Below are 26027 nucleotides of genomic sequence, written 5' to 3' on the forward strand. Positions count from 1 at the left end.
CCTCTGCTTGGGTCCCCAGAGGCCAGTGACGATGGAGCCCCCGCCCTTACCCAGCCCAGCACCTGGTGTGAGCAAAGCCCTTCTCCACCCATCTCTTTTGGAGATTCAGAGCCCTGGCCCCGCCCAAGGCACTAATTTAACTCGAATTGCAGAACTACCGGGCGCTGCTCCTACTTCCAGCTCCTGGCTCGAGCCTGCTTGGTCTTAACCTCAGAGACCGCGGAGTCCCAACGCCGGATCCCCGTCCCCGCTCGCCATGAGTCCCGCGCGGCGGAGCGCCCCAGTTGTGCTGCGCCTACTGGGCGGGCTGGCCCCGCCGCTGCTGCTGCTGCTCCTGCGTCCTCCGGCTGCGTCGGGTGAGTGGGGGGTCGGGGACCCCCCAGGGACCCCCCACCCCACCCCTCAGGCTAAACCTTTAGGCAGTGTGGGAGGGGCAGGGCCCGTCTCTACAACAACCGGAAAGTCGGCGGACCAGGGTCGCTGAGGAATGTCGGCATCCCTAATTGTTCCCGTAATCCTCTACCTCTATCAGCGCTCCTACTGGCACGATCCCTGGGGACGGTAAGAGGCTCTCCGCTGCTAGCCGGCAGTTAGGAAGCTTGCTGTGCTGGACCTCAGCTGGCAGGGTTTTAGGAGTGAGGCGTGGAGGGTACAGGGAGCAAGCACCCGGAAGCCAAAAGGTAGGGCTCGAATAGAGTGAATCCTCAGCATCTCCTTAAGGGTGGAAGGCCAAATAGTTGACCACTCTCACCTCTCAACAGGGTCCAGTCGTGTACAGACGTGGCGCTACAAGTTTGCGCGTCATCTCCTCCAGGTGTAACGTTCCAAGGGGGCGTCTGTCTTTATTGTGTGCCTAGCAACAGTATGTATGTGAAAGTCTAAAGCACTATATATATATTATATATGTACATATGTGTATATATATGTGTGTGTGTGTGTATATATATATATGTATATATTAGATAACGAAGGGCAGGAATTTATTTTCGACTATTTTAGTTTTGAATTAACTGACACAGGAAGCCTAGCAAGTTCTCGGTATGTCAGCTGAGCATTGGATGGGAATGTTATGTGGGCATAGAAAGCCATTGCTGCTTCCCTTATTCGTCTTGGGAAGGGAATGCTGCAATGAATTGAAAAGTTGTATTTCCTTCAGTTCTGTTTTTTCCTCCCTAGGTGACTGCAGCCTTCCCCCAGATGTACCTAATGCCCAACCAGCTTTGGGAGCTCTTACAAGTTTTCCCAAACAAAGCACAGTAACATACAAATGCAACGAAGGCTTTGTAAAAGTTCCTGGCAAGGCAGACTCAGTGGTCTGTCTGAATAATAAATGGTCAGAGGTTGCAGAATTTTGTAATCGTAAGTTTTTCATTTCATTTTAGAAAAGTTATGGGAATGGAATGTTTCTTAAGTTTAATTTTATCCCTGTTTGGAGTGACTGGTAATAGATAGTTTTCTAGCATTATTAATCGCCAGGGTATACCTGTTGGCACTTCACAATCTAGCTAATTGACGGCATTGCTTTCTGGAATAGGTCCTGCCCTTCGTTAATGGTTTTTTTTCCCCCCTTAACACTGTAACTCTTGAACTGAGTAATAGCAAAAATAAACAATAGGTACTGTCTAGGGAGTAAATTATATATAACTACATTTGGCAATTACCTTGAGACACATAACAGAAATCCTCTGTTTTCTTAAATTTCATTTTGTAAAGTAGGACTTACCCAATACAACTCTGTAGTGATATTTTTAAAAATTCTCAATTTTTATCTCAAAATCTATCATTATAGGCATAGCCCTAGATTAGCTTTGACGTATACAAGTAAAGATAAAGGTAAGACTTGATTCCTGCCTTTGAACAACTTGGAGCAATGGAAGCTACAGTAAAGATAGAAACTGCCACAAGTATTTTCTGAAATCAGGTGTGAGATCAGCTTTAACTTTTTATCTATCCATGATACAAGGCAGGAGGTTGAAGTACATAAGTCTTTGCACATGTATCATGTTTTAGAGTTTATAACTCTTCTGCATATAGTACTTCATCTAATCCTTCCAACAACTCCCTGAGGTTAGTTAGGGACTTATCCACATTTTACAGTTGAGAAAGCAGCCCCCAGTTAAACAATTTCCTTGAGATCAGGAGCTCCCTTATGCAGGAGAGCCAGGGTGGAAACCTGAGTCTTTTGACTATAAATCCAGTGCCCTTTCCATTATACCGGGCCACTATAAATTCACATTTGCCTGGATGTTTACAGTTTGTAAATACTTTTAGGTCCACCATTGGCTCATCTGATCCTTGTCCCCATAGGTTGTTCTGAGGATTAAATGAGTTTATATGTGTAAAACATTTAGAAGCACTCAATAAATATTAACTATTATTAACTATTATCGTTGTCCAGGACACTAGCCCAGGGATCTGGAAATACCAGTTATCATCTACCCCTGTGCTACATGGGGCAGGATAAGGGAACTGGCATTGAGTCAGTTCCAGAACTATGCCAGGCAACTTAAATGAGTTATATTTTCTAAATTGTGGGCATAGTGACTTCTATGTGCCAAATCTACTTCACAGGCCTCTAGTAACTAGGAAATGAAAATTTATATGTGAATATGCTTGATACACTGTCAGTGCCATAGTGACATTAATATAAATACCAAATATGTACAAAGAAGTATAGAAAAAGGAGTGATATAGGACCAGATAATTAAACATAGGTTATAAAATAAAGTGATATTAATTTTTTTGTTGTTGCTTTTGTTAATACTTTTAGGTAGCTGTGATGTTCCAACCAGGCTACTTTTTGCGTCTCTCAAAAAGTCTTATACCAAACAGAATTATTTCCCAGAAGGTTCCACTGTAGAATATGATTGCCGTTTGGGCTACATAAGGGACCATTCTCTCTCAGGAAAACTAACTTGCCTTCAGAATTTTACGTGGTCCAAACCTGATGAATTTTGTAAAAGTGAGTATAATTTTTAAAGAGTATTCTTAATCATACGGTGTTTGGGGAAAATAGTGTTTCTTCCTTCACTCATAGTGGAAGTCTATGTGTACATGTTATTATTTAGAATGATTCTTAAATGAACCATTGGAGCCATTTTATTTTAAATTAGGGAAACTAAATACCTGTGAGCTAGAAATATTACTTTACTCACTGATTTCTCATTTAATTAGTTTAAGGTTACCTAAAATCAAATAGTGTATAGTCTAAATATGTTGCTTTCTTGAAACTGATAAAATGAAGGTACGATTTAAATAGTCTAAGGATAAGTAATATCAATGGTTCAGATGATGAATTTGCATAGATGTGCCTGATAATTTAATTTAAAAAATCAATTTGTATTCTCTTCTAGAAAAATCATGTGCTAACCCTAGAGAAATAAAAAATGGTTATGTCAGTATAACACATGACCTATTATTTGGATCGCCCATCCGTTTTTCATGTAATACAGGGTAAGTTTGGGTATATGAAACACTATATTTAACAAATGGAAAAACAAATTAGGATTTAAGATGGAAGCTTTTAGATTTGTAGCCAGTGTTTACAAGCTAGTAGCAATAAAACCACCCCTCTATTCAAAGATCCTTTATCATGAACTCATCACAGTTAAATTTAGTAAAATGGGGCAAGAAAGGAAGATTTCTTATACTACCACCAAAATTCTCTCAATGGTTAGATTTCAGTACATATGTGATTCATTATAAAATTTTAAGTGTGATATGTATAGGAAAATACTTGTGACAAGTTGATGATCCTTGGAGAAATTAAATCCTTTCAGTGTTAAATATGAAACCATTCTTTACCTAAATAATGAATTTGCATTTGTTTTTTCTATATACGAACAATCTGTTATAAAATATCATGGGTTAAAAACAATTATTCCTCGTGTGAAAATATCATTCTGACCTAAGATCTTTTATAAGTTCTCTATGCAGGGAAAAAGAACTTACTCACTGAGTATTGTCAGTGTCTCAGGTGCTGCTAAAAGCTTTATGCTCATTCTCTCAGTTTATATCTGCAAATTGAATTACGATATTTTATTCTGTGTGTGTATCCCTGTTCTTTATAAAACTATCATTATCACTTGTCTCCTGTACTAAACATAGATGTTTGGATCAATAATATCATTAACATTAAATCTGGGGGTACTTTGAACCCTTTAAATAGAAGTACATTCTATTATTCTATGGTGTCTGTAGTGATCTTTTAGAACTCAGAAATATAAAATATTTAAGCATCTGTATCTTTTAAAAATGTTTTAAAACACTTTACTATTTTCTAACATGTGCCCTACCCAAATCAAAAATATTTTGCCTGTCTTATACTTTTTTTTTCTTTTTTTCTTTTTTTCGGTGAATATTTTTATTAAACTCTACTATGTAAGAGAAGCCTGGGGAGAGCTGCTGGGAGGCAGGCCTGGAGACTCCTGGAAGCACATGGGTTTTCAGTTTCCTTCTGCTTGAGACGCTGCCTGGCAGCCCCAGGTTCCCAGGTTTTGTCCAGAATGAGTTTGTTCCTGCCACCTCCTCAGACAGAAATCTGGGTCTCTGGACCAGTCCTGAAAGGAGGTCCCTGAGTGGCTTTGGAACAGGTCCGCAACCTCCACTGAACTGATGGTCCATTTGCTTTGAAGTCACAGCTGGGTCTTTTCCTGCCACATTTTATTAGGAAGATAAAACTATGTACAGGACACATCAGTGTCGGGGGTGAGGGGCTCACTGGAATTTCTGCAAGAGGCCCACAGCTGGAAGAAGTTCTCTTGTCCACCTGGTGCCTGGAAAAGGGCCGGGTGCGGCCCAGTACTCAGTTCCTTCTTGCTTGTCATTGATGGCCACCCAGAATCGCTCTTCCAGCAGGGAGAGCTCACTAACGAGGCCTGTGATGGCATTGGTGAAGGCCTCCTGGGGGCTGTAGTCCCTCTGCATGCAGATGACGATCTTGTGTTCCAAGGTGGGGGGAGGGGTGTGCTTTGTAGCCAGCAAACAGCCCCTGTGGGTCCTTCAGCAGCTGCGAGTCCTAGAGCTGTTTCCTAGAGTGGTCTTCCTTGTTGATGGTGAACAAACAGGCATTGGGTACCTTGGTGTCCTTGTAGCGAGAAGGACTCAAAGGTGGGAGGGGCGTTCATCCTAGCGTCGCAGCCGCCTCCAAAGCGGCCCTTTTTTATTCTTTAATGTCACCCTTTTAGATATAATTTTTTCTTTTCCTTTAAACTGCCACATGGACTTTTATCAACCATTGTTTTGTCTCTATCTACTGGTGTCATAAATATTTTAAGATGATATTCTGGAGAATTTAAGGGAAGTCAAGTATGTGTGAATGGAACTTAACTTTTTTTCTTCCCTCATTGTTTTAGGTACAAATTAGTTGGTGCAACTTCTAGTTACTGTTCTCTTGCGGGAAATACTGTTGAGTGGAGTGATCCGTTTCCAGAATGCCAAGGTAAGACTGAAAAATTCTAAGCACTCAGGTGTGGGACTGAATAATTAATAATAAATTGCTTTCTGCTCTTTAAGAATAACCCACAGTATGTATCTGTAGTACCCTCACCTTCCAATGTGTGTGTGTTTTATGTAATTTAAAAATCTCTATTAGTAATGCTTCTTAATTTATTAACTGTGTGGATAAAGGATTAAAAACAAACTAAGGTTTATATTGTTCTTGGTCATCGTACCATTCCTTCTAAGAGTCAAGTAAAATAGATATGGGTTTTTTTCCCCCATAATTTTTAATTTTATGGATTAAAATGCTATTGATCAGAGGGTCTGTATGACTTGATCCTGTATGCCAAAATAAGTGGCAAAAGAAAGCATTTAACCCAGATTTCTTGATTTCAAACCCATAAGTCTTCTAACGCCGTGTTACCTATGTGTTCCTTTAAGGATTATTAACTGAGGTAGTTATGTAGAAGTGTTTTAAAGTGTGGTATATTGTTTTATCATTAGAGAAATAACCTTACATAATAAAGAAGAAGTATGGTTTCTGCACTTGAAAATCTTATCTTCTCAAGGGGGGAATAGGACACAGAGATAATTTCCTAAATGGGTATATCAAGTTAAATGTATGTGCATTAGAGACATATGTCCCCTGAAAATTGAGAGGAATAAATATATGTAATATTCTAAAAAGTAGGCTTTAGTTCTCTCATTGTCATTAAAATTATTGCTAAGTGCAAGTTTTGGAGGTTTTTAGGAGCAGGAGACTAGAGTAGATGCAGTGTAATTTATCAAGCATTTATTGACTGACACTCTATGGTAGGGAATGTGTGGGGTCAACTGATATGAAGACAAATAAAATGAAGCCTTGCCAACCAGGAGTTTACTCCAGCCACACCCATCTGGCACCCTGCCCTCCCATAGCTACTATTTCTCCCTTTTCCTCATTATTATTTTCAAATATCCATCATTACTACCCACCATCACCTTTCCTATTTCCACCATCCAGTAAGGGATGCTGTAAATGATACTGAACCAAATATGGAAAGCAAGCAGGGGCTGGACCATATCTTTTTCTAACACAGGCAACAACTTGTCACAAAGCCTGAACAAGTGGTTTCCCAGTTGAGGCCAATATCTTTACAAGCAATTGCTGTCACGGGTGTCACAAATGTGGACACCAAGCACATATTCCAGCATAGTAGAGCTTTTGCACTGCAAACCCACTCTCTTTTCGTGCTTGCCCGCGGCTAGGACAGGTCCTACTCTCTGTCTGGTATCTTCAACTCTGTGGTGAACATCCTGATGTTCATATTTTCCTCTTTGATTCTTTTATCTGTCTCTGCAACTCAGCAAGCACTGACATCTGAACCCTGCAGGAAAGAGCCCTTTTTCCTCAGCAACCCCAGTGTCTTCAATTATCCCTATTAAAGCCCTACTTCTCCTAGGGTTGATTTTCCACATAACTTTCCTGTTTTGACAGTACCAAAAACATCAAGTGGAAAGTATAAATTCTTAAGCAATGAGCTGTTTTACCTCAAGTATGCAGCCCTGGCCTCTATCAACACATAAGACAGCATTGATGTCCATGTGTGGATGTGGATATGGAGGTGTGGATATACAGAACGAATGAACAATGGGCATATTCAGAAATTATTCTTGGTTATAAATCAATCAAGAGTGATAGTTGTTCACCTCTGAACAAAGCCTCAGTATCAGAAAGATCTGTTTTCCTCTCTCTCTGCCAATATTTTCTTTTTCAAAAATAATTTTAGTAGACTGCTAGTACATGCTAGCCTGGAATCAATCCCTGCTATATAATATCTGTCGTCCCAGGCCCCTCTCTTTATCTTCTCACTTCTAATCACTAAATCATTTTCCTTTACTCCTTAATCTATTTCTCAAACCTGTCTTTTTTTTTTTTTTTGCGGTACGCGGGCCTCTCACTGTTGTGGCCTCTCCCATTGTGGAGCACAGGCCTCTGGACGCGCAGGCTCAGCGGCCATGGCTCACGGGCCCAGCCGCTCCACAGCATGTGGGATCTTCCCGGACCTGGACATGAACCCATGTCCCCTGCATCGGCAGGCAGACTCTCAACCACTGCGCCACCAGGGAAGTCCTCAAACTTGTCTTTTATCTTCCACCTATAACACTTTTAATACAGTTTATTATCCCTTGTCTGGACTATTGCAATAAGGGCCACGCCTAACATTTTCAGGATCCAGGACAAGGGTATAAATGGAAGTCGCTTGGCCTAAGACACAGACTTTCTCAAGTCAGCGCCCCCTTCTTGCACTGTGAGGGGTCTCTGATGCGTGTAAATGGATAGCTCAGCCTACACACCCAAGTCACGTCCCCTGTAACCCTTATCCCTACTCCATTGAACTTTGGCCTAAAGGTGAACACATCCACAGTATAGACCATCCTCAAGAATATGGACCAGGCGAAGACTTGAAAGGGGTGTTGGCACAGGGAGTTCTGGCTGCCAGTTCCTGGAGCATGATTTAGAATGGGGTGGGGGAGGAGCTCTCATTGAACATACCCCCTCAGCCCTGCAGATTCCCCATCTAGTAGAGAGAGGCACAGCCAGAGGAGGGCCAGAGCATGGCCTTTTAAGCTGTGGGAGTTAAGGCAGGAGTCCCATTTGCTCGAGTTCAAAAGTGATACTGATTGCAGTGGCCTCCAGCCTCCATTCTTACACTCCATTAATGTTTCATCTATACTCTACCTAGTGATCCATCTAAAACACGAATGTGACTTGTCTCTTTCCTTCTTAAAGCTTATTAGTGTCTCCTCATTGTGTACAAAGTCTAAACTCCTCCATACAGTGTTCAAGGCTAGACATGGTCTACCTGCTTCTCCATGCTTACGTCTTGCCCTCATCCTTTGCAAACTTCTGTAGTTGTCCAGATACCTCAGACTTCTTCATGCCCTCCCATCATTCCTTGTGACACTGCCTCTGCCTGGAATGTCCTTCAGCCCCTTTTTTGCTTAGTTTTTTTTTTTTTTTTTCTCTTAAGGGTCTGCTCTTGTAGTTCTCCTAGAAGCTTTCCCTGACCCCCCAGGCTGGTTAACTGTCCCTCTTCTCTCTTTCCACACCACTGTGCATGCTTTTGTGATAATCCTCACCATTTTGTATTGAAATGATCTCTTTGAATGTCTTTTTCCACTGTATTTTAAGACAGAGGAACTGTACCTTATTCGGTTTTTCGCTTCTATTTATAGAACAATGCCCGGTATGTATTAGGTGCTCAGAAAATGTTGGAACTGAACTGATGGTAATATGTGTTGTCATCGCCCACCCAGCCCAGTGTAAATCAGATTAACTTGTTCTTGTTCCTTGCTTTGATCAATGGCCTAAAAGTAATTCGTAAATTGCTAGTATTCTCTGGGTACTTAAGAGTATTTGTGTAATATAATTTGATGTTCACATGTGATCACATTGCTTTCCTGCTTAAAAAAAAAAAAAAAGAGAGAGAAAGAAAGAAAGAAAAACAACTTCATGGCTCCAGAGAATGTGGAACCATTGAATTTTTTATCAGGGCAACTGCGAGGGAGAGGCTTCTTTTTATAATATAACAAGCAATACTCTGCTTGTATTTGTCTTACAAATTCAGCTGCTCAGTAAGATTTACTTTAAATAAAAGGCCAAGAGTTAACACATGCTTAAAAAATTTTTATCCTGAAAGTCAAAGTCTAATCCTGACATTTAAAATCTTTTGCTCTATCCAAAATTCCTGTTTCCCAAACTTGCCACTTAACATTCCCAACTCCTTTCATTTGGCATCTTTTCTCCTTGGAATGAAAAGCAGAGCCCTCTTCTCTGCTTTAAGAAGAAGGGTACATCTTAGGTTTAAACTCAAGTCCATTTACTCCCTAAATGGAAATCTCTGCCCTGCTTCATCTCACTTCTGAGATGAAATGCTTAATTTAGAAGAATAAGTTTTTTTCTGTAAATAAAATCTTTAACAAATTTTAGTCTTACTTGTTTATAAAAATACTTTGCCAGTTTAATTAATTTAAAATATGTTGGAATTTTTTAAAAGAAATTTTATGTCCAGAACCACCAGAAATTGACCATGGAATGATTGAAAAGAAACAAAACAGTTACGCATATAGACAATCTGTAACATATAAATGTATGAAAGGCTTCGCCCTGCATGGAGAGAGCTCTATCAATTGTACTGTAAGAGATGACCAAGGAGAGTGGAGTGGCCCCCCACCTGAATGCAAAGGTAATCAGTTTGCAGAGTTATATTTCTGATTTATTCTTGCCTTTAGGTCTATATATGGGCATCTGAGAATCTATGAACTCCCTGAGAAATGAATGTAAAATGTTGTACATATGCGTATTTGCATCTTTCTGGGTGATACAGTTTTTCATCAGAATCTACAAGGGGTCTATGACTTCCAAAAAGGACGAACCACTGATGTGGAGAACATATGGTAACATATAAATAAATAAATACACACATGACCTTTATGAATACACACACACACACACACACACACACACACACACGTACACATACACATTATATGTCTCATGTTTTTAGTGAATTAGCTTAAATTTGCTGTTTCTTACCATGTTACTTTCAGTAAGCCAATATAGATATCTCTTTGTTTATACAAAGAGTGTATAAAGTGGTTTATTTTATTTAATTGGGAGAGAATCTTAGATTGAACTAAGGGATCTAGATAATGATTATATATGTTGTAACAACGAGAGAAACTCTTGCCTACTTGTTGACTTCATTGAATTATATTATATTTGTTTTCTGCCTCCAGAATTTCTCTCTTATTGAGAATGCTCTCTTCTTCATCTTTCTAGACCTCTTCTTCCCTCAGTGCTTTTTGATACTTAGGCTCTACTCTCAGAATCTTTAGAACTGCTTTTTAAGTATATTTTTGAAGAGATATTTAGAAGATCAATGAAGCTAGATTATAACATTGCACAGGACCAGGAGGTGGCATTTATTTAAGCAGTGTCATATTTGAATGCCAATATCATTCAAGCAAATACTACTTTTATAATTATACTTGAATTCTATTAGCATGAATTTTTAAATACTATTGCTTGTTAATAATAGTTTTTTCATATAAATGGTATACATAAATATAGTGAGGTAATATTAAAACCATGTCAATGATTGTATAAAATGAGAAGTAAAAGTCTCCTCCGATCTTACTCTCAGAAGTAGCCACTGTTTACAAATTTTTGTGTTTTATTCTAGAAAATAAATATACATACACATATTTCTTTTTTAAAATCATATTCATTGTATGGATATATTATTTATTTAACCAGTCTCCTATTGAAGGGAATTTAGTTTTTGTTCTAGTTTTTTAAAAAATTATTTTACAAAAGGTGCTACAGTGTTATTGTATATCTGTTCATTGTACATGTGTGCAAATACATTTTTTACAATAAATTCCTTGCAGTATAATTACTGTGTCAAAGGTATATGCATCTAAACTTTTGAAACATTAACAATATTGTTTCCAAAGAAACTGTACCAATTTACTGTCCCACCAATATTGTATTTTTGTTCTCTGCACCATTAATGAAAATGGTTATTAAGATATGGAGATGTGATAGTATAAGTGGTGAAAATTTCACTTAATTGTTGAATTCATTTAATTGTGAGTAAATTTTGATATTTTAAAATTTAGCCATTTGATCCACTTCATATTTACTTTCCCCTGTTTTATTAAATCATCAATTATTTAGAGCTTACAACTCTATGGCAATGCCCAAGGAAGTCATGGCAGGCCAGTGCTCCCATGACAATGACTGCAAAACCTGAGTAGATTTTTTTTTTTAATCATATTTTAAAGGCATAGGTTGTTCCCTCAGGGGAACAACTAGAGCTGAATGAACTAAAATTCCTGGGGGTAGGGAGTGAAGACAAACCATTCTGAGGCCCATCTGGGCTGAGGATCCATCTTGACACAGATAAAAGACCATTGCCAGGAAAGAGAGATTCTAGCAAAGCTTTCAATAGTTGTGGTGAGCTAGGATAATGAACTGGAAACTGGAAGTCCTCAAATGCTGACCCAGTTTTTCCCAAGAGCCATTTGCTGATTTCTGGGAGTGCAGGTGAGACTGGGGAGCTAGACCTCAAGCTTCCAAAGTACAAAATGAGATCTCCCTGAACCTTATGGTATTTGGACAACAAACCCATCACAGGAAGAGGCTTGTATCAAGCATAGAGCCAGTGTCCTCCTTACGACATTTAAGCTCATTTTGAAGCTGTGTGGGGAAGGAGGCTATGTTGCTGGACTGGGACACTGCTGAAGGACAGACCTGGCTCTCCTGCAGTCTCTCAGGGCTGAGGAAACAAAGATCCACCAGGCTGTCAAATCAAAAACCCAGAAGGTCCACTTCCAAGGAGCAGAGACAAGAGCAGAAGTAGACTGAGTCTTGCAGAATCAGTCCCTCATAGGCTGAGGATGTGATCACTTCAAACCAATCTGCCTATCAGAAAAGGAGACCCTCCCTGTGGTGGATCATATCATCTGAATTGTATGGCATATAATAAAAACAATTAGATATGGAAAGAAGCAAGAAATTATAACCAAATTAGGAGAAATGAAAATCAAATTAAAAAGATCTGGATAATTGAGTCAGCAGACAAGGACTTTAAAATAAGTGTTTAATATATTTAAGATACTAACGGAAAAGATAGAGAACTTCAACAGAGAATTGGAATCTATAAAAATGATGTAAAATAAACATTCTGCAATGGGAAAATATAATATCTGAAGTTAAGAGCACAATAGATAGGTTTAACAGTGATTTGGATGTAGCAGGAGACAGTATTGGGAACTGGAAGAAAGGTTAATTAAAACTGAAGAACAAAGAGAAAAATGAATGTAAAATATAGATCAAATTTAAGAGACATTTGAGACATGTTAAACTCTTCTAACATATGATAAAAAAGAGGGGAGAGAGAGAGAGAGCGAGGGAAGCAGAAGAAATACTCTAAGAAATAATGACTGAGAATTTTCCCAAACTGATGAAATACATCAACCAACAGATTCCAAAAGCTCTCAAGACTCTAAGCAGAATAAAACCAAAACCACTTCCAGGCACCTCATAGCAAAACTTTGGCAACTTAAAGCAATGGTAAAAGCACCAAGAGACATTGTTTTCAATTCTCATTTTACAAATGAGAAAACAAGCTTAGAGAAGTTGACAACAGTCTCTAGTATGTGGTCAAACAGGCTTAGGCACTGCTCAGTACTGCCTTATGATGGAGACTGCATAAGCAACCCAAAATCAAACAGGCACTGAAGGCCTAAAATTTTAATGTTAGATTTGTGACTCTCAGAATAGGACCTTCACATAATTTGCACTTGAGATATTTATTATCTCACCTAAAATCCAAAGAGGAACTAAACTAACCTATGTAAAGTTGGTAACCAACACAAGAGGAGAAAAAGGGAGTTATTTTATTCTAATTGAATTTATTGCTTTAAAAAAGAAGTGAAACAAAACAAGTTCCCAAGGTCACTAACATGTCCTGAAAGCTTTGGAAAAAGTAACTATGTTGTGATTATCTTTGTTGGTTCAAGGTTGCATCCTGCTGTTCTTTGGTCTTGGCATGAGGTAAAGAAGACAATTTATGAGAAAAACTATCTTTATTTGGGGTGTGTCACTGAATGAGATCACTGCCAACTCTGACTTTGGTTTCCTTTTTCACATAGAAAACAGTTTTAAGAACCTCAACACTACTTGGGTGTAAATTCACTTTAGTTGCCTAAAGGTATAATTTATTTCAAAGCAAAGACAATATAACATTTTAGTTCTTTGGGAAATACATGAGAATACTTGGTTTCCTAAAAATCATATTTAGTTGTTTGTGAGGAAAGAGAAGAGTCATAGAGCAAACAATTGGTTCCTAAATTTTAACTTGGACAACATTATTTAGCTAATTTTTTAAATAACATTTTTCCTCCACAGAAACCTTTCAAATTTACAAAGTCACACCAGCAGTTCAGAAACCCACCAGAGTACATGTTCCAGCTACCAAAGCCCCATCATTTCCTCAGAAATCCACCACTGTAAAAGTTTCAGCTACAGAAGCCCCACCAACTCCTCAGAAACCCACGACTGTAAAAGTATCAGCTACAGAAACCCCACCAACTCCTCAGAAACCCACCACTGTAAAAGTTTCAGCTACAGAAGCCCCACCACCTCCTCAGAAACTCATCAAAATAAATTCTTCAGCTACAAAGTCCCCACTAGTTTCTCAGAAACCCACCACTGTAAATGTTCCAGCTACAGAAGTCTCATCAGCTCCTCAGAAACCTTCCACAGGAAATGATTCAGCCACAACAGCCCAAAATTCCCCCATATCAAACACTGTCTCTACAGCAGCTCAGAATCCCATCATGGCAAATGCTTCTGCATCACAGGCCACACCAACAACCCAAAGATTCACCGCGGCAAAATCTTCACTTACACAGAATCTTAGAGCAACACAAAAGTCCACTGCTGTACATACCCCAGTGATCAAGAGTCTCCATGCAACACAAAGATTGACCTCTGCTCATGTTACAGCAACAAGGAGTCCAGCTGTTCACAGGGCAACCGCACATTTCCATGCAACAAGCACACCTAAAGGAGGAGGAAACTCTACTTCAGGTCAGTTGACTACTCTGTTCAGGTTTCCAAGTATGGATTTTATGTGCTATGGTGGAAATTTCAAATTGATTGGGATTATAAAATTAAATAGTCTCTGGTTTATTGTAGCAGAGTTTCTTCATACTGATGTTCTGACTTTCTTCAGAGGCAGACTTGGATTGTGCTAGGGCACACCTTTAGGAAAGAAACATTTTGCAGTAATATAGAAAAATGTTGTGGCTCCATAAAAGCAATGCTAAATTAAGGTCAGTGAAGAAATTCTGTTTTTGATGTTAGCTTTAGGGAGTCACTGAATTCCTCAAGACCCCTCAAAGATTCAAATATGTATAATCCTTAAGGTTTATTTCTGGGTCTGATTCATTGACAGAGACCCATCCTTCAAGCATGCTAACGGAACTCTCCAGATTCCCTAGAGTTACTAATTTGGTAAAGCACCTTAATAGTATCTTCTAAGTAATTAAAAACAGAGTTCTTTGAAATAGTTCATATTAACTCTTTAAATGACAGTTTTCATGAAAGCAGAGTAAAATATGCTGTAGATTTCAGAAAAACCTGTTGAGTGAATGAAACCCCTCTTACTAATTAATGCTGTTTCAGACCACCCAGATGTCTTCTTGTTTTACAACTTGCTTAATGTATAGCTATATTAATAGACATTCTTGTTCTCTAATAGAGATATGTGTTTTTTGTTTGTTTGTTTGTTTAGTTTTTTTGGAAAATCTCAATAGGACTGAGCCAAGAGATAATTTTAAAAATTATTTTCATTTTTCATTGATGTCAACACACAGAAAACTGTGTGAAATATACATATAAGGCTTAATAACTTTTCTAAAGCAAATATTGGTATAACCACCACATATTTCAAGAAATAGAGCATCAGCAGCCCCTCACTTTCCAGATGCCCTGTTGATTCTGAACTCTATTCTCTGACTTCTCCAACCAGTGAGACTGTGGCTTTCTGCTCCCTGCACCAAGTGGCCTAGGGATTTCCCCCTGCAGCATCCATGCAAATCTCACTCCCTGCAGCTTAACCCCTGCCTGAGCTCTTCAGCTTTGATTAGTTTCTGTCTGAGTTAGTTCACTCTTCCATGCCTTCAAATCATTGTTATTGTTGTTTTTAAAATATTTTGTCCAGATTTCGTAATTGCCATGATCAAGTTCATTTGGCCATTACCCAGAATCTTTAAGAACTTAAAACATTACAGGTATTATTGTTGAAATTTCCTTTGTATGTTTCTTCATTCCTTTAGGTAAAAGGCCAAATACCCACAAATACACAAACTCTCACTCCATTTAGTTCCCCTTTTTAAAAGGGGAACTTCAATTCCTGCCTTCTTAAAAAAAATTTTATTGAAGTATAGTTGATTTACAATGTTGTGTTAATTTCTTCTGTACAGCAAAGTGACTCAGTTTTATATATATATATATATATATATATATATATATATGTATATATACATATACATATGTATGTTTTCTCATATTCTTTTCCATTATGGTTTGTCACAGAACCTGCCCGCTTTTGATCACTCTTCAGTGGCATCAGATAGTTGTGTTTTTTAGAATCGTGTTTTATACATTATGACCATACTTTCATAATGACTTCATACATTTAATAATGGTTATCTTGAGGCCTATTTTGCCATTACCTGAATATTTTTAGGAACTTAAACATTACAGATCTTACTGTTAAAGTTTCCTTGCACATTTCCCTGCTCCCATTTCTCTTGCTCTAAGGCAATCACTGCAAGCTTCCTCTCTGTGTTTTTATTCTTATGCTACATGTATGTCACCATAAGTAGTATATATTATTGTTTTTTAAAAAATTTTATTTTATATTGGAGTATAGTTGATTTACAGTGTTGTGTTAGTTTCAGGTGTACAGCAAAGTGATTCAGTTATATATATACATATATCTATTCTTTTTCAGACTCTTTTCCCATATAGGTTATTATAGAGTACTGAGTAGAGTTCCCTGTGCTATACAGTAGGTCCTTGTTGATTATCTATTTTATATATAGTAGTGTGTATATGTTAATCCCAACTTCCTAATTTATCCCTCCCCCCAACCTTTCCCCTTCGGTAACCATAAATTTTATGATCTAAGTCTGTGAGTCTGTTTCTGTTTTGTAAATAAGTTCATTTGTATCATTTTTTTAGATTCCACATACAAGTGATATCATGCAATAGTTCTCTTTCTCTGTCTGATTTACTTCACTCAGTATGACAATCTCTAGGTCCATCCGTATTGCTGCAAATGGCATTATTTCATTCTTTTTTATGGCTGAGTACTATTCCATTATATATATGCACCACATCTTCTTTATCCATCCATCTTTTGATGGACATTTAGGTTGCTTGCATGTCTTGGCTGCAAATAGTGCTGCAGTGAACACTGGGGTGCATGTATCTTTTCGAATTAGAGTTTTCATCTTTTCTGGATCTATACCCAGAATTGCTGGATCATATGGTAACTCTGTTTTAGTTTTTTAAGGAACCTCCATACTGTTCTCCATAGTGGCTGTACCAATTTACGTTCCCACCAACAGTGTAGAAGGGTTCCCTTTTCTCCACACCCTCTCCAGCATTTATCGTTTGTAGAATTTTTGATGATGGCCATTCTGACTGGTGTGAGGTAATATCTCATTGTGCAAGCTTCCTCTCTGTTTTTGTTCTTATGCTACATGTACGTCACCATAAGTAGTACATATTATTGTTTTGTATATTTTTTATAATTTAAACAGTATGCCATATATTTCATTACCTAACTTGACTTTTTGTGCTCAACATTGCTTTTGTGGCTTATATTGATATATTTAGATTCAGTTCATTAATTTTAACACATGTGGTTACTGACTTCTTAAAATTTTATGGCATCTCTGGGCCTAAAAGTTTTAGGTTGAATACATCCAATTTTTAATAGGGCAAGGCAAAGAGAAACAAGTTCCACCTTATGTAAATTTGTTATAGAGCTAAATTTGTTGAAATATTTTTTTCTGCAAGAATACAAGATAATTTAACAAATTTAACCTAAACCTAAGTCAATTATTATGATAAAAATGCAAACAAATATTTGGGATCAAATTTCTCTCGTATACAATTAATTTACCCTTTAAATATTATTTACTATTTTTGCTCTTATTGAAAAAATAATAGTAGCTACTACTTACTGAGTGTGTTCCATAGTGTCATGTACCATGCACCTTCCATTTGTTAGTATTAATCCTTACAATAACCTTGACTTGCCATCAAGTCATACAACCAAATTTACATGGTGTTTGTTTCAGTATTCAATAGCTCATTATTGTATTTTATGTTTATAGTGTTGACTCTGTTTAATAGAGATAGCACTGCTATATATGTTACTTGATTAAGTTAATAATGTATAATTGTTTTCATCAATTTATTTACAATTATTTCTTTTAGTTATGAAAATCTGAGTTACTTTTGAACTTTCACGTACTGTTGTTGATAAATTTATATATTTGTTAAATTGCTAGCAAATCAATGACTTTAAAATATTTTTAGTTTTGTAATTCTTTTCTTTTTTTTTTCCTTTAGTTGCTAGCATTATTGCATCGGGTAAGTGTGGCTCTCTGGCAGTTAACAGAATTTGTCCTCACTTTCGGATGTGTAATCTATGTTCCTGGAAAATTATATTGCCTTTTAAGTGTCTTAGGAATACTATTAAAATACAGTGTTTATGGATGCCAAAGAGAAAACAGGTAAATGCATTTTATCGATGTGTTTTGTACTACCATCAGGTGCTTGGTACGTTCCTAAGTATTCCCCACCATGTTCTTGTTCCAAGGTAATTTTAGGACAACTTCAAATCATTTGGCCAATTGATCAAGTATTACTGTGTGCCTGTTGTCTCAATACATCTCATTCTAGTGGCTAAAGAACCACAAGAGGAGAGAGTTATCAATACAGTTTCTATCCTCAAGTATTTTATAATTAATCATAAACTACTCCTTGACCATTTCTGGATGTCTGTCTTATCCCAAGTAAAACGAAGAGTCTTACCTTTGGTTATATCCTCTTCATTTTCCCTTCCCTGTCAATGGTTTAAAGTTATCTTTAAAAAGTATTCTGTTTCTATAGGCATGAGGCCAAAAACATACCTGTGTTGCAGTTTCTTCTAGCATTTGGTCTAGTCCTTTTCTTGTTCGTAAATAAATTATTTGATGTTATGCATTAACAAGAAGATTAATAAACTCCTAAAGAAGATGGTAAAATAAATGTTTGTTAAGAAGCAATACAGCTAAATAGGCATATATTGATAAGTAATGTCTAATGGAAAACATTAAAAAATGAATTTTTTGATTTATGTGTTAATAAGCTGAAGTCTCCTATCTTATGCATGCATGAATTAGCCAAGGGACTATAAAACTGAAAGCAGGTACTTGTTTTATTATTTTCATTGTTATTTATTATAGTTTTTATATTTTAAATGAACCTCTTTTAAGCTAAAAGATTTATGTTGAAAGATTACAACAGTTAGAATTCACTTTGTTCATTCTATATTTTAAATAAAAATAAATGTATTCTAAATGAAAATCTCATGATTTAATGATTTGATGACATTTTTAATAGATGAGCTTAAAAATTTAATAGGTGAGCTTTTTCTTACAGCTCAGTGGCATTCAATGAAGGTTTGAGGTGCTTATTATTTTCTCTGAAATTCTTTAAGTGTATACTGTGTGTTTTCCCAGAAACCTTCCCTTAGGGTTAGTTTTAATTCCAACATGTGCTCAAAAATAAAGAGGAACTCCTTCCCTCTTCTATCAGACATATGACAATAGTTTTCTTTAGAATCCTATACTTGTAAAACATAAACCTGAAAATTATTGATATTTTTACTTCTTAAATGTATTCTGTGAATGAGGTCACTTTTCTCATTTTAAAGATAAACTCTATAGCAAGGAAGTTGCTTTTATTGATTACACTGCAGTGCACATGAATGATACACATGATATTAGAACTTTGCAAGTATTTAATATTTTTCCTATTTAATTCTGCTAAGAAGTAGAGACTGACGACTCTTCCCAGAACTTTCTAATCTGCTATGTAAGTGAAGCCTGCATTTTGATTTTTAAAGCTATTCTCTGCTGGCTCTGTATCAGTGTTTTTCAAAAAAATTTTTTTTCATTATTACCCTCTCCCCCTCAAGGAGCTTTTAAGGCATTTTTTCTTAATCATCCCTATGAAATAGTAATACTACAGATGTAATATAAATCTATTTATGTACTGTATGCACATTTGTACTTTATACATAAAAAAGTGAGATTTTTTTTTCCCCTCTAGGGATGATACCAACCCCATTGAGAATACATGCTCTATGTATTTGTGGGGTTTTTGTTTTTGTTTTTGTCAACAGTGTCATATAGAAGGAAGACTTGTGCTTTGGAGTCAGTCAGACCTTGGTTTCAATCCTCTTTTGGATTTTTTTTTTCCATTTAGTAATAATTCAACCCAAGTGATTTACTTAATCTCTCTGACTCCCAATTTTCTCATTTATGAGATGGTGATAATGATTCCTATTTAAAGTCTTGGAAGCTTAATGAGATAACGGATGTGAAAACTACTAGCATAGTGCTAAAAATTGAATAAATCCTTGCTTTAAGAATTCATTTTTATTTTATCACTATTTTCCTAAGATGGATTTCTGATAATTTTATCATTCTCTCTGGCCACACCAAAGAATAAGAACAGTCCTTTATTAGAGCAATATTTGTGTGTTTGGTGTGTGACGAGGACTGTACTGAAATATGCCTATGTATTATTTCATTTACTTCTCACAACAATCCTATAATGTAGCTATGTTCCACTTTTTAGCCGAGAGAACTGTGGCTTTGCAAGATTCTTAACTTGCTCAAGGTCACACAGCTATTAGGCTCTTAAATAGACGCAGATGACTAGCTTCTTCAGCACTAATACTTGAAAGGATAGAAAAATTCTTCTCCTAGAGCTGCAGAACTCAAATTTGACAATTAAGATAGTCCTGATTCTTTACAAGTATTGCTTTTTTTCCCTCCATTGCTGAAATTCTATATTGTGGCATTCATAAATCCCTTGTGGGAATTAATAGGTCAATTGGAGGAATATTGAAGAAAAAATTAGAGAATGCTCAGTGAAATATCTAAAATACTTTTTCTTTTAAATATCACATGCTTATTGACTTATATCTTTATGTTAAATAGGATTATAAGGAAGAACAAAACCTATTCATAGCTTTCTTAGTTTTTCATAGTATATAGACTGCATTTCCACTTTATGAGATGTATAAGTGAGACCTTTCGAAATGACTGGATGAATCCACATTTCTTCAGAAAAGGAGACAAGCCTCATTTGATAATACCAGATCTTGTAGATAGGTTCTGACTTGGGTTGTTTGGGAATGGAGATGATACTCTATATATTAATGTAATACCCATCTAATACAAATTTTGTTTGAGTAATCTCAGGTATTTTTATTAAGAATATTGCGAACAGTTAAAATCATGCCCTGAACCAGGGGTTAGAAATAGGTTTTCTCTGGTGATAAACTGTTTGTCTTATTCATTTTCAGTCTCAGTGTTCTCATCTGTGAAAAGAATATCATGCAATGCAATTTAATAAATATTTACTGAACACTCTTTACTATTTACAAGTACCATGCCAATTATTGGAGATAATAGGTGACAAATTGCCTTGCAGTGTTTTAAGTACTAGGTAAATATAATTCTACATAATGGGGAACATTACTAAACTACTCCTTTTACATTTTCTAAAATTATGTAGTTTTCCTACCTATGATCTCTTCAATGAATAATTAAGAACATTGGAATCGTAATCATAGTTTCATTTATAATTTTATAGTTTCATGTAGCTCAAGTTGTGTCAATCTTAAATTAACACTGATTCCCCTTTGGGTGAATATTAAGATCATTGCCTTTATACTTTAAAGTTTCCTTTGTTTCTAATTTGCAAAATAATACTCTCATTAATTATTAATTATTGAGGAATCATTTATTTAGAATTATATTTCTCAATTTCTGTAGTTTGCACTGGTTTTCTGTTAAAGCATCAACCTCCACACACTTTCTTCCTGAATCACTTATATGTGCTGATCAGTGTTCTAAGAATATTCCTAAGTTATGTCATCCAGACATTCTGGATTGCTTTAAAATTTTCTATTTTCATTTATCATTCAAACTGAAAATGGGATCTTTCTACATCATTTGAAAATGGTAGGATTAATGGGAAGTGGTGAAAGGAAAAGAAACCCCAAATTTTTGAGGAGCCATGATTTATTTTATGAGTACAGTCTTTTCAAACTAATGCTATGGTGCTAAGGGATCAATTAAAGAAATTGATTGGGTAAAATAGTATAAAACCTGTGGTGGAAACAGCTATTTTTAAAATTATGTATCGACATGGCCGTTCAGTTATGCGACATCTGTAGTATTTTGCTGATTTGGAACCAGATACACTTGTTAGTCATATTACCTTCAGTTGCTTTTCTAGTGTCATCTATAATTTTCTTTGTAGTACAGATCAAAAGAGTAGAGTTCAAGGATTTGGAGGGTGGAGTGGGGAGGTAAAGGGAGACCCAAGGTGGTGAGAGGAAAGGGCAATAGGTGGTTTTAAGAAGAAAGTTTATGTGTAAAAGTCAAGGTATAAAAGTTTTTTGCTGTTATTCAACTTATTTAACCAATTATTTTCTGTTGCTCAACTCAAAATAGTGCATTGAATCTTGAAAGTAAATATTAGTTTTCCTAAAAGAAATTTTATCTGCAACAGACTAAACACTGAAAAGCGTTTCTATAGGCAAAGTATGTTTTACTCTCGGTGCTGAGATGATGATACCTTTCCTATGATGGGAAAATACCTACATCTCTGTTACCTTTATGAACTAAGTAAATGGCCTTCCCATTAACCACATATGGACGCGTCACCTTTCTGAGACTCAATTTAATTATCTACAAAATGAGCGTGAACTCTAAGATGCCTTCTAGTGCTGAAATTATATAATACAGTCATCATATTTAAATCAGTGATCAAATCATTTAAAATTAAGCATGGTGGGGTTGAAACACTTTAGAATCCTCTCAAACCTGTCAAATTTTATTTAAGCATTGTGATAATTCATTCTAAATATTTCATCTTTCCTTGAAAGAAAACAGGATAAATAACATGCAGTATTTACTGTCAGAGTTGTGACATAAGCAAGCAAGCAAAATATAATTCATGTCTCCTATGTTTTAACTTGCCTCATAATTAATATTTTTGTCACTGTGAACTACTGTATATATCATTGTTCATGTTTCTATATTAACTGTCTTATCAAATTCTTTCCCCCTCAAGGATGTGTTGCTGGTACTCTAATAATTGGTACCATAATTCTAGTCAAAATTTTCTGGGGCAGTGGAAAATCAGGGTGAGCAGAAATTCTGATGATTTGTAAAAATTTTTCTTAGCTTCTTTCCAGTAAAACTTGACACTATGCCAGTAGATAACTTTCTTAGCTTAATTGCGTTTTTTGATATGCTGTCTCTTTATTCCTTTTGTCTATGATTACTATCCTGGATGAACAGACTCTGTGTCTTAAAACATTTTTAGATTTCTCAGTATATACGAGGACATTAAGTGATTTGAAAGCCGAAGTCTCATTGCAATCTATTAATCAACTCACCTTTTTCTCTACTCAGTACAATTTATGAGAGTATCTGTGCGTGTACAGAAGCAAAAAAATTTAGAAAGAGAAACTCTAACGTATTGTTAAATTGCCTGTGACTAGGCCTATTAATAAATTGCATTTATTAACAGATGCCAGTCTAGCCAAAATCAGCCCAGTGGTTAAGAGGGCAGGCTCTGGAACCTGACTGCTTGGTTCCAATTCCAGGTCTACTATTTAAATGCCATGTGGCTGTGAGCAGCTTAACCTCTCTATGCCTCAATTTTCTCGTTTGCAAAAATGGGGGAAATATAGTACCTACTTCAGGGGATTGTAGTATCTATTTCATGGGATCAAATGAATTGCCATCTGTAAAGAGGTTAGAACCTTACTTGTCACATGGTAAGCACTCAGGTGATAAAACAACAACACACAGAAAAAAAGATCAGTATTTGAAACATCTGACCTGCATTGAATTTACATGTGTTAAGTATAAAGTCATGGTTGGCTCTGATGTATCCTGTAGACAGAGTATTATTTAAATTGACTGTCTTCTGTTTTGTAGATTTTGTTGTTCAGAAAACTAATTGTGGAGTTCATATAAACTTGAATTCTTTCTGAAGTGCCCAAATACCTATTTTTTCATTACTTAATTTAGAACAACTATATTTTAATGCTGTTACTGAATTGCCTATTTCAATTCTTTGGATGATGTGAGGTATTAAGTTGGTACAGAAGTCTCAGCAAAACTGCTCTGGAAGAAAGAATAAACCACCAATCTTCTCTACTTCCTTACATTTGGTCCAGTTCTCCTTTTGAATTGGAGCATTATTAATTTACTTCTAAAACCATTGCTCTGGGGCTTGGTAGATGAGAAGGGTGGAATGTGATGAGTTGTCTCCCTCTTGGCTGTCTCTTGGCTATCATTACTTTTTTAGATACTTTGGTAAAATAATAGACCATCATATTTTTAATAGAATGAAAAGTGCTGAAATGTAGAAGGAAGGAATATTTGTTTTATATTTTATTGGGATTTTGCAGTAAACCTAATTCTTCTATTTCTGAATCAGAGGAAATTCATGCAAACCTCTAAGAAAGAATTTGCCTTTTTTAATGTGCACTTAAAAACACTCCACTTGCCTTATTTTGGAAGTATAAGATGTTGAGGGTAAGAGCTAACTTTATACATTCCTGGTTATTCTCTCAATTTCATACTGATTTAATTAAAATTTGATCTTAATGAGACAGGAGAAAGAGTTAATGCATGTGATGGTGTAATGTACCTTCACCTGGTGATCCTTTGTGTTTGCCTATCAAAGGATTTATTTACATCTTTTAGAAGTGTTGGATATATATGATAAATTTTAGTTTATGAAAAGAATGTGATTGTAAGCAAATGCTGATACTGCTTTTTGAGTGAACTTAAACTTTTATAGTTCAATCAGTATTTTCCTTCTCTACTATTCAGCTCTTACTACACACATGAGAACAGCAAAGCACTTAATGTTGTTTCATAATTTGTGACTGGTGATGCTACGAAAGTAAGACCTTCTATTAATTTACAACAGGTATATGGTTCAATAAAATCAACTTCTGTATCTTGGAAAATGTCCATTAACACAATTAACTTGATATCTATCTGTGACTATTAAAGGACAATAGAGGCTTAAACCTCTGTTATTGACAGAATTGTTTTTCTTTGTTGAACGAGTGACTAACACATTAAATCTTTCATTAATATGACGTGTCTTCAGTCTTCCACTCTTCAGCAGTATACTCATTATCTCATTCTGTGCTTTATACTCAGTTTATTGAAGTGACTAGATGTTCACAATGCTACAAATATCTGGAAAAAACAAAAGGTTGATACATTAGAGCTTACAAATAGGAATGCCTTCATTGTGACTACTTGCATCATGAGATGATTGGCCCATGTTGTATTTGCTCCTCCGTCTTGCTTGGTGACTTTTAAAGTTTCCAGTGTTTAAGAAATATTAAATCTATTTTAACGTGTCTTTTCTAAGTCAAGTTTACAGATCTTATCTATTTTATGTTGTTAGGCAAAATTATCACGCAAAACTAACTTAATATGTATGTACCTGTGAAATCTTCTAGGTGTCTTCTTTTGATTAAACTTTCTTCTGTTCCAGGGAGTTTTCACTGACTTTTAATCTGAAAGAATCTTAGTTGAATCCAGCTTGGCCACTTAATCTCAAGAAACTAAAAACTCAAGTGTCATGTTTTAGTTGGTATTGCTATAGCTACCGAACTCTAAACTACGCTGGCTGAGGCTGTCCATACTATAACTTACGAATTTTGCATTTGTTTTGCACCCCAAACTAACCAACTAATTCTTTTTCATGGTTTATCACATAGTAACTAAAAAAATAATGTTTATCACCAGTAAATAAAATTATTTTGATTTAAACTTTTTTTTTAACTTTCAGGACATATATGTATGACATTGACAGTTTTGCGTATGATGCTAGTAACTACTGGCTAACTGAGCCAAAGAAGAGTTGAGAAGAAAGTGCCCATGAGTACACAGAATATTTCTAATTTTGTAGAACTTTCTGGTGGAGTGAACACAGTATATGTGGTAGTGTCCTTCGTTTTGCCTGTTATCTTGTCTTTAAGATGCATAAGAATGTCCACGAAGCAAGGAAAAACGAATCTGTCCTGGAATCACATTCTCAGCACTCTTAAGACTCTTGAAAATAGAAGAACTCACAAGATTGAGAGTGATGACTTTCATAAAAGTGTGGGAAAGCGGAGAGATGTGTTGATACTTAGAATGTGAACAGGAAGAAAAGGAAAAAAAGTGAAATTTTTTTCAACAAATATGTAATGTTATTTTTACTTACAAAGGACACAACAAATTAAAAACATTAATTGGATATTGAAACCAAATAAACCACTCTCTTCTAAGAAAAATTGCCAAAGACTGATGAAACATTGTAAAATAATCCTTCCTGACTAAAAGGCATTTTCATCTTTTCTTATTCCATTAAAATGAGTATGAATCAGTTGGCAAAATATTTTAAAGGAAAAACATGCCAATGACCCAAGAGTGTTGAGTTTCTTGGGTTATTTGGTGACAAAGGAGGAATACAGAATGAAGGAATAATTCTTCCTTTGTCATACAAGTACAGATAGTGAATTAGCTCCTTATTTGTCAGATAGATCAGCTATAATTTTGTTCTTAAGATAATGTAAAAAAAAAAAAAAACCAGCCCTGGGAAAGGGTGCAAGGTGTCTTTATTGACGTAATGCCTTTAAAGGTCT

At 36.1% G+C, this 26027-nt stretch overlaps 1 protein-coding gene across 4 annotated transcripts; it reads left to right on the top strand.

Moving 5' to 3' along the window:
• On the top strand, nucleotides 1-26027 carry CD55 (CD55 molecule (Cromer blood group)). Of its 4 annotated transcripts, none has more exons than XR_003794497.1 (11): nucleotides 1-356; nucleotides 1177-1359; nucleotides 2771-2962; nucleotides 3354-3453; nucleotides 5355-5440; nucleotides 9480-9668; nucleotides 13400-14083; nucleotides 17645-17665; nucleotides 22433-22505; nucleotides 24211-24310; nucleotides 25190-26027. XR_003794497.1 is itself a non-coding variant. In XM_029229272.1 (11 exons), exons 2-11 carry the CDS (start codon nucleotides 257-259, stop codon nucleotides 25263-25265), a joined length of 1704 nt encoding a protein of 567 aa, XP_029085105.1. In that variant the 5' UTR covers nucleotides 53-67; nucleotides 153-256; the 3' UTR covers nucleotides 25266-26027. The 4 variants fall into 4 exon arrangements, 3 of the variants coding, with proteins under 3 accessions (XP_029085106.1, XP_029085107.1, XP_029085105.1); XM_029229272.1 differs by lacking the exon at nucleotides 24211-24310 and having other exon boundaries at nucleotides 53-67; nucleotides 153-356; XM_029229273.1 differs by lacking the exon at nucleotides 22433-22505.

The sequence above is a fragment of the Monodon monoceros genome, unplaced genomic scaffold, assembly GCF_005190385.1.
Source record: "Monodon monoceros isolate NGI ecotype Baffin Bay Population unplaced genomic scaffold, NGI_Narwhal_1 Super_Scaffold_18, whole genome shotgun sequence".
Taxonomy (NCBI): domain Eukaryota; kingdom Metazoa; phylum Chordata; class Mammalia; order Artiodactyla; family Monodontidae; genus Monodon; species Monodon monoceros.

What these genes read in the sequence shown, in the direction of transcription:
- CD55 (XM_029229272.1), top strand. Translation starts at nt 257, where the DNA reads ATGAGTCCCGCGCGGCGGAGCGCCCCAGTTGTGCTGCGCCTACTGGGC. An exon ending in ACCTGATGAATTTTGTAAAA is followed by an intron (nt 2,963 to 3,353) that starts GTGAGTATAATT and finishes ATTCTCTTCTAG; the next exon opens with AAAAATCATGTGCTAACCCT. An exon ending in TCCGTTTCCAGAATGCCAAG is followed by an intron (nt 5,441 to 9,479) that starts GTAAGACTGAAA and finishes ATTTTTTAAAAG; the next exon opens with AAATTTTATGTCCAGAACCA.